The following is a 12277-nucleotide window of genomic DNA, read 5'->3' on the forward strand; positions in this document are numbered from 1 at the left end:
GCCTTTGGGCTGGATGAGCCCTCCCCCACATGAAGATCAGCAGCCAGAGAGGAAAAAAAACAAAGAAGAGAATTTGAACTGAGCACAGGGTTTTGTACCCCTAGCAAGTTCCCTCTAAAACTAGACTCCTCACTTGATTATAATACTGGACACAGGGGAAACTGCTTCTTTACAGCAACCAGTGTAGTAATAAGAAAAGGAAAAGCCTTCGCAGAAAACAAGATGAGAAAAAGAGCGGGTGACTTTTTACGCTGAAATGCGGTCTGTGTCGGGCCTTTATCAACTTTTTTATTGGCTAGATATAGAATAAATTCAACATCTTATGGACTCCTGAATAGTATATCATCTCCTTTATTGGCTGCCTACCACTTTTTTTCACATTACTTAATAATAAAGTAGACAGTATATTATTATAGTACAGTCTCTAGGTATCATTCGGCATCCCAAGGTAGCAGAATATTAGAGTCTCTACAGTAGAAGAGCGCTTAAGCAGAATTTTGGCATTTACATACTTATATGCATACATACGGTTTCCTAAAGGACAAGTCCATAAACCGCTACTAAATGGACTTGGGAAAAATCCACAATTCCAGGAATAACATGTATAGAATGTTTGTACGTTTGGGAAGCTCACCAGGTGCCCTTGGCCTGGATTTGCTGCTGTCGTGGATAGGATGCAGGGCTTGATGGACCCTTGGTCTTTTCCCAGTATGGCATTATTTATGTACTTATTCACACATGTATGCCATTATTTTTAGTCATTTATGTGCATATTTGGCATAGAAATATTAGAATTACCCCCAAATGGTGAGGGAGAGAAGACTACAGATAAAGCAAGGCATAAATGAACGTGCTGGGAGCACCAAGTAATTATTTTCCTGCTGACATCTTCTCTGGCCCTCAGTGAAATGGTATGAATCATGTATCCACACTTGGCCCTTTTCTTAGTTGGTTGCCTTTCTACATAGCTCATTCATGATAAAACAAAGCAGCTGCTCATTTCTTGTGTTTTAACTCTTCCCGCAGCACGTGGGCTGTAACCGAATTCTGGGCTCCGATGCAAAGGAGGATAAGTGTCGCATCTGCGGTGGGGATGGTGGCACGTGTGAAACCATTGAGGGTGTATTCAATCAGTCACTTCCTGAAGGAGGTAAGAGGGAGAATCTTTGTCATAAAGGGGTAAAATTTCAGTAATGAACCTAACTCCAAAGGTACATGCATTCTTTGAAATCTCTTGACTCTATTTTTTGTTCATCAGTACAATGTGTACACATAAATTATGTTTGACTTCTGCATATTATTTTTTTTTGCAAAATATTTTATTTGTAAGCACCTATATATTGTGAAATGAGTGGCAGGTTAGCAAATTCATATATATAAAGTTAGGGACCTGTGATTATACATGTACTTTTTGAAAATGAAAGCTGTAGGTGAAACTATGTATGTATTTTTGTAACCCACCTAGATTGTAAGATAAAGCAGGATATAAATCTTAAATAAATATATTCATAACATACTGAAACACCCTCCTCCAGTTTCCCCTCCGAAACACCATTTGCATTTATGTGACCATGTTTCTATATGTTATGAACTTCCATTTGTATTTAAGTGACTGAAAATCCACCTGTGAGCATTTAATCAACCTACACACATGACTACAGTGTGCATAGGTCCTAGCTGATTTTTTGAAAAACCTCCCCTTCTCCCAAAAAGAATTGCATTGCTAAATCCAGATTTCCTTGTCATCCTTACCTGACTAGTACAGAACCTGTGGGTTTGTGCCAATCAACCAGCAGATGGAGACATAGAACAAAGACTTATGAGCCCTGCCCTATAAGGGCATAGTGCAGCCTCAGGTCCTCAGTATTTGTCTCCAGTAGATGGTAACAGTTGATCCTGCAGCTCCTAAACTGGTCAAAATTACATGCTCTTGGGCCAGTTGGAGAACTGGTCCCAGTAGAGCAGGAGGATACTTAATTTTTGGAATAAATAAAATACCTTTTTCAATTGAGCATAGGAGATAGATCAGAGGAGTTTGAGCTTCCTCCTCACCCTAATGCAACTCTCCCATTTCTTTTAGTCTTCTTTCAATTCTATTTTTATGAGAAGGAGAAAGAAGAGATTTTAACTGTGAGTAGCCTAAGAACCCCTGTTCTCTGTAGCAGCTATTTCTACTTTCAGCAGCACAGGGGTGAGTCTTTTCTCTCCAGCAGAGCTAGCAGGGGGCTGGCTTCATGCTTTGAAGTGTAGAAGTGTCTGCAGTTGCACTGGGTGCAGACCTCCAGCTTCATTGTTTTCAACATTCCCAAAACCTCTCATCTCTGTCTTTCAGGTCATGAAGAAGTTATCCATATACCCAAAGGATCAGTCCATATCAATATTCGGGAGCTAAATATCTCTCTGAACTACCTAGGTGAGAAAGAGAACGTATTGAACCCAAAAGGATCTGTATAGTCTCTCTGAATGAAAGGAGTGTAACACCAGAAAGTATTCTGAAACATGGTAGTTGCCTGGCCATCTACCTTTGAAAGCCAAGGGCTAAATCATAGGTCTGGACACACAACAGCACTGAATTTGTGTCATGCTTCCCAACAATTGGAGAATATTTAGACTTCTATTTAATAAGCTACATTAGCTGTTTAACATGGGAATTATTGTGTAGTAACAGAACAGTGCCGCATTAACAGTTAATGCAATGTGTTACACTCATAACACAAAAAAACACCTTTATGGGATATGAAATAGGTAGAGACTGTGCCTGCAGTTAATTCAGAATTCATGACTGTATGTTAACTCTTAACACGGTAGATAACATGGTGCAGTTAACTATACCACAACAAATATAGCTGTTAATGCCCTTCTTGGATATGGTGGGTATTATGGAGAGGGGAGGGGGCTAATAGTATGGAGTGGAGGAGTAATGTTTAAGCAGCAGACTGAGAAACAGTGAAGCCATGGTTCAAATTCCACTGCCACTTTTGTGATCCTGGGCGAAGCCCCGGGATACATGACAGACCTCATAGACCTACCAATCAGAAACACATCTGGATCCACAAGAACATATCTAAATATCCACTACCCAAGCTGCAAAGGACTCAAATACAAATCAATTTATGCATCTAGCTTTTCCTACATAAGCACACAACTGTGGAACGCATTACCAAAAACCATGAAAACAACGTATGACCACCTAAACTTCCGGAAATCACTAAAAACTAACCTGTTCAAAAAGGCATACCCTACCGATCCAACTTAAATGCCTGGACTCTGCAACACAAGAAACCAAAGCACCTAAGAAACAGAGGTATGCAGGAAAAAGAGTGGAGGAGAAGCAAAAGGGAGATGCTGGCAGAATGGGGGAGAGAGAGAAAGGTGTTATGCTGTTGTCATTGTCACCAGAGGGGCAGCGATGCCTCTGCTGTCAAAAGAGAGAGAGGGCTGTGCTGCTGCAGCCACTGATAATTCTAGAGTGGAGGAATGAAAGGGTGTAATTCTGCATAGATAGAAGCAGACAATGCTGGCAGGTAAAGGCCATACAGCTATCCACCATCTATACAATGACTAAGCTTTACAGTCCCTTTTCTGAGAGGTCCTCTGTGCTTGTCCCATGCTTTCTTGAATTTAGACATGTCCTCATTTTCACTACATCCACTGGGAGGCTGCTCCACCCATTCATCACCCTTTCTGCAAAGAAATAGTTTCTTAGATTATTCCTGAGTCTATCCCTTTTCACTTCCATCCTATGCTCCTTGCTCCAGAGTTTCCTTTCAACTGAAAGAGACCCATCTCCTGTGAATTAATGCCGAATACAAGATTACATTTAGTAGAATGGATAACAATAGAAATTGAAAAGTACAACAACTGTTTACCCCTCTCCCCACCCCTTGAATCCCCTCCACTTGTTTTGTCTTACCTTTTTCCCTTCCTTCTTTGCTATCTGCCTCTCCTGTCTATGGACTTGTAGTTCCTTTCCAGTATTTCTTGTACCTAGGTTGTAAACCACTCTTATTTCTCATTGGAAGGGTGGTATATCAAAAGACTTAACAGAAACCTCATGTCATAGAATTGGATGGCTGCTCTTTCTGTGTATGCCAGTTGGAATGCGTCAATGTGCAGGGCCAGAGCCAGAATGAGCCATCTACTAGAAAAAAAGAGAATGCAGGGAAATGTGCAATAATCCTAATGCCTTCCTTGTTCTACCGTTATTTTCAGCACTGAAAGGAGAAAATACTGAAGAATTTTTCATTAATGGCAAACTCTCCATTGACTCCCCTCGGAGGTTTGACATCGCTGGGACAACTTTCCATTATAGCAGGTCTCCAGATGAGCCTGAGTCGCTAGAAGCCCTAGGGCCCACCAACATTACCCTGGTGGTCATGGTAACCAAGATTTACTGTCTACAAACCAATGACAGTGGGAATTGTGCAGGGGTGTATGACTGAGTATGCAGAAAAGTGTGTGTGTGTGTGTGTGTGTGTGTGTGTTTTGGAAGTCTTCTCAGAAACCAAAAGTATCTAAGGACATCATCTCCTGCAGTTTCTCCACTCATTGCTCCTTTACGTTTCTACTCACTGTAGGTACTAGTGAGGGGAGACCTGCCTGGAATTCGCTACAAGTTCAATGCCCCCATCACGAGAGAGACACCGACAGGCTTCTCCTGGCACTTTGGTCCATGGAGCAAATGTTCAGCCCTATGTGCAGGAGGTAAGAGCATCTCAGAATTTAAGTATGCATGTCATAGATACAAAGGGGGTAATTCTATAAAATAACACTTATGTGCCAATTACATGCGTAAAAGATGAGAATAATGGTATATATGCACACGTGTATGTACATACTCATGTAAATGTCAAAATTCCTAAAGAACTATTCTATAAATACGCACATATCTTATATAACGCATATTTTACAGGTGTGTGAACACATAGACAAAGCATGGACGGGCCTCACTCTTAAACACGTAACTTATAGAGTACCATGGCTGGCAAAACTTCTCATTCCTAAATTATAGGTGCTCATTTCACCTGTTATGCTAGTATTCTGTAAAGGAAAGTAGGCATCTATTGTCCTGTACAGAATAGGTAGGTGCCTTGCTGGCACCTAAATATAAGCACATTCTTGTAGAATTGCCTCCACTGTGGGCTCAGGACCACCTAAGAACAACACTTGCTATGGCTGACGGGGATTCCCAAGCCCCACCAGCTGAAGACTCCCAGCATCTCTCTTTCTCCCCTCCCTGTCTCCACTAATGATCCAGTATTTCTCCCCATCTCTCAACCCCCCCCCCCCCCTCCCGGTGTACCCTTTAAAACTTCTCTTCCCTTCTGGAGGTCAGTGATTCACACACTCTGCTCGTACTAGTACAAGAGCCTTTCATCCCATCTGTGCAGAAACAAGAAGTTGTATTTGAAGGAAGGTTCTGACAGCACCAGCAGCAGGGTGAATAGCTGCTCATTGCAGAAGGGAAGAGAAGTTTTAAAAGGTACACAGGGGGTGGGACCCTGAGGTTTTGATAGACAGGGAGAAATGCCAGATCACTAGCAGGGGAGCAGAGGGGAAGGAGAGAGCAATGCCAGCCCTCAGGTAAGGTGAGGAATGGAAGAAAGAGGGAGAGACTGTGGATGGCAAGGAAGGGATGAAAAGAATTTTTGCCCACCCACTTTAGGCTCAGACCCACCACTGTGGTGGAGGGAAGGAAAGCACCAAAATGTAAGTAAGACCTGTGACAGCACAGTAGGCAGGCACAAGTGGGTGAGCCTAGCAGTCTTTTTCTGATGACAGTCTGACGTCCTCTGCCTTCAGTTCTGCGCAGCTCCTATCCTCAGAAAATCAACTAAGTAGGGATGTAGGAGTGATTGAGACAGATTTCCAGGGGTTGTGGGGGGGGGGGGGGGTCTGAGAAAACTCATTCATTACACCCAAGGGGAAATAGTTTGGTGCTATTCCTTTTTCACAGCGCCAAGCTTAGGAAAATTAATTTAATGAATAAACAGTGATTTTCTAGGGATAGTTCACCTATCTTAATATGTTACATTACATTACATTGCATCTCCATTTGCATTCTGCGTTTACCTATAAGGTTCAATGTAGATCACAATAAAATAATCCAGCTCAAGTTAGATACTGGGATCAAACATAGCCAGTTAAAAAGTTAGGGCCACTTTTATCAAACCGGACTAGAGGTCCCCAGTGCGGTAATGCTGACAAAGCCCATTCCTTTTGAATGGGCTTCATCGGCATTGCCACATGGGAACCGCTAGTGTGACTTGCTAAAAGAGGCCCTTAATCATTTAAATACCACTTAAATAGAAACATTTTTAAGTGTTTCTTAAAATTTTCACTGTTTATTTCCAGCCTAATTTCTGTTGGCAAAACATTCCAAATCTTTGCAGATTGATAAGGGATCATTAGAGAATGGACACGTTTGTATCTAATACCATCAACAAATGGGTAATTTAGCTTTAAATTTTATTTTAGTTACATTTGTACCCCATGCTTTCCCACTCATGGCAAGCTCAATGCAGCTTACATATACAGGTACTTATTTGTACCTGGGGAAATGGAGGGTTAAGTGACTTGCCCAGAGTCACAAGGAGCTGTGCCTGAAGTGGGAATTGAACTCAGTTCCTCAAGACCAGAGTTGACCACCCTAACCACTACGCCACTCCACTCAAAAACGACTTTTTGAGCAAAGACTATTCCCAGAGGAAATAAAAAGCCTTATGGAATTTTAAGCACACAGTAAGAGACCTGTTCCTTATGACTTCTCACCTAAGGCATTGGGAATAACCCACCCTACTCCCCCTTACCTATGGTCAAGACTGCCTCTGCAAAGAACCCCTTGTGTTAGTAATTATACTATCGAGGGAGAGAAAAAAAATTCCCTGAAAGGTATTCCACATTACAGTTGGTTCATGATCAAGCTATGAGCTCAGGATGATAAAACATGAAAATAGTGAGAGGGGTTTGGGGTGGGTTTTTTTTTTTTTGGTTAGGAGATGGGAGAAGGTGGGATGGGGAAGAATGTTCTATGTATAAACTGAAAACTTAATTTGATTTTTACTTGTTTCTTTTTATCTTGGCTGGTTGATGAAAAATTGTTAAAGTCCTAGGGAGCACGATTGTGTGTATATGTGTTTGTGGACTCATTTTGAATACAGTGTTTCCCACTAGTAAGACCTAGAATTACATACTTTCTATTCTTCCCCACCCTACTTGGCAAAGAACTCTGCAGAATCTGTCTCAAGTCCGTGCTTACTGCCAGGTTATACCTGATTTCTAAAGAACCTGGTACAGCTTGTAGCACACTGTTTTCGTCCCTGCATGTATGGTTGCACAGAAAGTGTGAAATAGGAGTGAATGCCTCCTGAATGAACTAGAATCCCTATGGATCCTTATTCCCCTCCAGGTCTTCAGACACAGCACGTGGTGTGCAAAAAACAGGCTGACAACTCCATTGTGCCAGACCATCACTGTGCCGCCGCTGATGGCAAGTTACCAGAAAAGCAGCGTCCCTGCAACACAGAGCCCTGTACTCCAGAGTAAGTTAAAAGATATACCCATTCATTCTTCCATCCAGAAACCTACAGCACCAAGCCACACCCCTAATCTGGAGGATCTTCCCTGAGGAGGGTGCGCTATAATGCAATAGGAGCCTGGGGACCAGGGAAGAGAGAAGTGACAAAGTTCCCTACAGTTCTTGTTATGGTAATTTGCCATTACAGCCCAATAAAGCCCTCACCTCTGGGTGCAGAAACAATTACTTGGAGACCACAGGTGGGAATTATCATCACAGTTGTGGACCACACCTTTTTAGTTTATCTGTACATTCCACATGGTCTGTTTTTATTTCTGCACCAAATGAGGCTGCCAGGAGGGGGTCTGGAGCATGGGGAGGAGTGTCCCAAGTTCCATTCTCCAATGGCAGACTTGGGTCATATGTTCTGGCTGTGTCCTTTGGTTGATGCCCTCTGGAAGCATCTGCTGACTCACATTTCTCGACTTTGGCACACACAGATTGTCCAACATCCTTTGATGCTTTTTGGACATTTTGATTTTGAATGCCCAGCCTTGAGTGGATTGCGCAGGTTTCTGAAGCAAGCCATGTTGTTGGCTTTAAATGCAATTCTGCATGCTTGGATATGACCAGAGCCACCCTCCCTGCAGACCTGGCATGTATCCATGCTTACTCTTTTACGCTTGGAGCAGCTCGCCATACAGGACTTTCAGTTGCTGAGGGGTGGTTATTTCAAAAGGTTCAAAAGATTCAGGGCTACACTCACACCAATAACTTGTAGCCATTTGCTTAACTTATAGGGTCATGTTTCACTATCAATTTTTGCTTTGAGGTTGGGAGGGGTTTGGAGGTTGTGGGGAATACTGTCTTAAGGAGATAAAATAGAAAAATCTATTCTTTTTTCCTGTTTTATTGTGTGCACTAATTTTCTATTGTTTATAGTTCACCTTAGACTTGAGATTATACTTTTGTGCTTTTACTGAATAAACAGATTTCCACATAAAGAAATTACAATCCCTCCAAAATACAGCTATCACACTTCTCTGTTATGCCAGACAATATGACTGTGTTTCTCCTTTACTCCAAAGCCACCGTTGGCTCCCAGTCGAAAAACAGATCATTTTTAAAACTTTTGTGCTCGCCTTCATGGCCTTGAACATTGGCCTGCCCCTATATCTATCATCTCTCAAGATTCCATACTCTCCCGCCAGTTTACTCTGCTCTCTAAACGACCACCGCTTGGTATTGCCAGGCCCAAAGCAGGCTCATTTAGAAATAACTAGACACCGTACCTTCTATTTTTGCAGCTCCACTTTTATGGAATTTGCTACCCCTGTCCATACGTGCTGAACCATCTCTTTCACAGTTCAAAACAGCTCTGAATACTTGGCTTTTCCATCAAGCATTTGATTCCATTTAGGTTGGTCGCAATTTGCTTTTCACTGGGCTTGCACTCCCTCCTCCTTTCTGTCTCTCTTCTCTTCTCTCCTTATCTACGTCTGTCTGCTCCTCTATTTCTTTTCTTTTACTGCTGGTTTATTCTGTGAGGCCTAGTTGATCTTGTGCACATGGTTATTCTTTTCTTTGCAGTTGTTGTAGTTCCTTTCCATTTCCTTTATTGTTCAATTTTTAGATTGTAAACCACTTTGATCTGCCAGTTAGGAAAGTTGGTATAGTAAATACTAGTAAACATAAACATAGCAGCTGGAGTCAAAGCCACATATACGCCAAAGAATCATCAAGATATATAAACCAACAAGGAGAGTGGACAGTTTTCAAACAGCTCATATACCTGGGTAAATAATTTCTGAAACAGCGCTCATCAGCTGTATATTCATATTGAAGCTTAAAATTTAATATCAAAGTCTCAAGACAGGGTTTAGGGGTCTGAACATTAATTGAGGGGGCGGGGGAGGGCAAGGTTAAAGGTTTGCCTAGCATCTCTAATACCATTGCACTGGCCTTGACACATTCCCGAATCTCCCCACAGTTCTTATTGGCAATGCAGACAGAATAAGAGGATGGAATTCATTTCACCTCCAACCCAGATCCTGGATTTCCTCTTAGAAACTTACACCCACCCTGTCTCATTACTCTCTCTCCCCAAGGTCACTTTCCTGTATCTTACATACAGACCAGTTACTATACTGCCCTCTTGTGACGGAGAGGAACAACTGCAGCTCTCCACAAAAATATTTGTATAGCTAAGTGAATGGTATACACATCCTGGTCCTTGAGAGCCAGCAACGGGTCAGGTTTTCAGACTGCTCCTAATGAATACACATGAAAGAGATTTTGATACAATGGAAGTGGTAGGCACAGAAATCTCTCTCATGCATATTCATTAATGATATCCTAAAAACCTGACTTGTTGGCTGCCAACGAGGACTGTGAGTGAATACAAAGGTGCTAAGTCTTACTTTGAATCTGGAATCATTGTAAGAGTGGTGCTTGGCACACCCAGCCCTAGCCAAGAATGGAACCTGTCTGCTTGTTGGCAGCACAGAGCACTTGTCCAAAAAACATTGAATTGGCTAGTTCAGTTTTCTTAAATTTTATCTTAATGTGTTTTTTTAACCAGTATTCAACTATAACACAGGTTGATCTTATGCTCCTCCCATCTACTTGACCTCTTGTCTCTCCCCTGCAGCTGGTCAATAGGAAACTGGTCCGAGTGCAGCCGCAGTTGCAATGATGGCATTTGGACCCGCAAGGTGGTCTGCAGGCGCAGAATCTCTGCATCTGAGGAGCGGACCGTGGACGACAGTTATTGTCCCCAGCCACGGCCTCGGATGCTGGAGTCCTGCAACAACCATACTTGCCCACCGGAGTGGGTGGCTCTGGACTGGTCAGAGGTAAGGTATCATTCCTCCACCACCACCACCTCCTTCCCTTGAGACTTCCAAGTGAGTGGCAGAAACTCAAGTTAGCTGTTGCAGTCTGCAGAATTTTCCTGGATCATCTAAGACTCTGCTGCAATCTGTAGGGAAACTGAAGAAAACTCTTAAGGGATTTTCAGAAAAAGTAGGCCAAATAGAAAACCGGAATTCGAAATATTGAAACACAGAAAATGACAGCAGATAAAGACCATATGGCCTTTCCAGTCTGCCAGTTCATACCAACTATTATCCCTTCCTCTCTCGCAGAGATCCTATGTGCTTGTCCCACACTTTCTTTCAGAACACAGTCTTCATCTCCACCGCCTCCACTTGAAGGTCATTCCACGCATCCACCACCATAGGTGCCCAGTATAAGAGACTTGGGGAGGCTAAGCCTCCCCAGCCACAAGCCCCCAACACTCACCAGTCTGCTCCAGGTGCCTGCATCACTGGGTCCATAACCTCCCTTTCCTCCTCCATCCTGGTTCCAGCATCTCCTCCCTTTCCTCCTCCCCCCCCCCCCCTGGTTCCAGCATCTGTCCTTCTCCCTCCCCGCAGTCTCTCTCACTTTTTCCTTATATTGTGCTTAGCCCTGCCCAATACATCCCAGTATGCACTGGACAGGGCCTGGGCACAACCATTTTGTTCCAGGCGAGCCGGAGGCAGGAGGGAGGAGTTGTTGCCTGCTTGTGCTTCCCTCCTCTCCAACAGCTCCAGAGTAGCCATAAAATTTGCTCGTTAAATTAAGGCTGCTCTGGAGCTGTGCATCCCCTGGAATACATATTAGAATACTAATGAGCTCATTGTAATACATTTGGATGGGGTTCTCAGTGGCTGCTAACGGCACCCATTAAAGCTATGGAAAACCCCTTTGTGCATTACTAGCTGCATAATCGCTTGCTTTAGACTGGCTAGAACCAGTCTAAAGTAAACATTAATAGCACTGTAAGCTTTGTGCATCTGGCCCTAAGTTGTCTAAGGGCTCATATATATATTTACTGAAGTTTGCACTGTTTAATTTTCTATGTCACTTTATTCTTTGGCATTTGATACCTTTTATTAAATATAGATACTGACATTTGCATTATCTGAAACTATTTTGCTGATCTTTCTTTCTACATGTTGTTACACAATTAAGGACTCAGGCCTGCCCTGACCCTATCCCAGCCCTACCCACTTTAACCTCCCCAAACAGCTGAGTCACCAACTGCCTATGTCTACCACTCTTGCTGTAAATAAGTATTTCCTTAGATTACTACTGAGTCTTTCCCCTTTTACCTTCATCCAATGCTCTGTCATTCCAGAGCTTCCTTTCAGTTGAGAGACTCGCCTCCTGTTTATTTATGCCACAGAGGTATTTAAATGTCTCTACCAAATGTCTCTCCTGCCTTTCTTCCAAAGTATACATATTAAAATCTTTAAATCTGTCCTCATAAGCTTTACGGCAAACCCCATTGACCATTTTAGTAGCTGCCATCTAGACTGACTCTATCCTATTTTTATCTTTTTGAAGGTGTGGTTTCCAGAATTAAACACAGGGTCTCACCAAAGACTTATACAGAGGCACTAAACATAGTTAACATTTTCTCCTGCTGGCAATTCCTCTCTCTCTGCACCCAAGCAACCTTATGGCTTTTGCTGTCACCTTTTCTACACGTTTGGCAACCTTGAGATCATCAATCACCCCCAAGTCCCACTCTTCTTTTGTACACAGACATACTTTACTCCCTATACTGCACTGCTCCCTCAGGGTTTTGCAGACCAAATGCATAGCCCTGCATTTTTCTAGCATTAAATCTTAGCTGCCAAATTCTAAACCACTCTTCAACTTCTCTAGATCCATACTCATGTTATCTACACCATCAGGGGTGTCAACTCTACT

General features: G+C 42.7%; 1 protein-coding gene across 2 annotated transcripts in view; it reads left to right on the forward strand.

Annotated features, from left to right (window-relative positions):
- The window catches only part of ADAMTS10 (ADAM metallopeptidase with thrombospondin type 1 motif 10), a 208783-nt gene that overhangs the window by 165064 nt on the left and 31442 nt on the right, over positions 1-12277 (forward strand). For both annotated transcript variants that reach the window (XM_030217418.1, XM_030217419.1), the window contains 6 exons: positions 1027-1150; positions 2333-2413; positions 4213-4379; positions 4578-4704; positions 7409-7541; positions 10167-10371. In XM_030217418.1, the coding sequence (XP_030073278.1) occupies positions 1027-1150; positions 2333-2413; positions 4213-4379; positions 4578-4704; positions 7409-7541; positions 10167-10371 (837 nt within the window). The remainder of the gene's footprint in view (positions 1-1026; positions 1151-2332; positions 2414-4212; positions 4380-4577; positions 4705-7408; positions 7542-10166; positions 10372-12277) is intronic.

This window comes from Microcaecilia unicolor, chromosome 11 (genome assembly GCF_901765095.1).
Source record: "Microcaecilia unicolor chromosome 11, aMicUni1.1, whole genome shotgun sequence".
Lineage (NCBI taxonomy): Eukaryota > Metazoa > Chordata > Amphibia > Gymnophiona > Siphonopidae > Microcaecilia > Microcaecilia unicolor.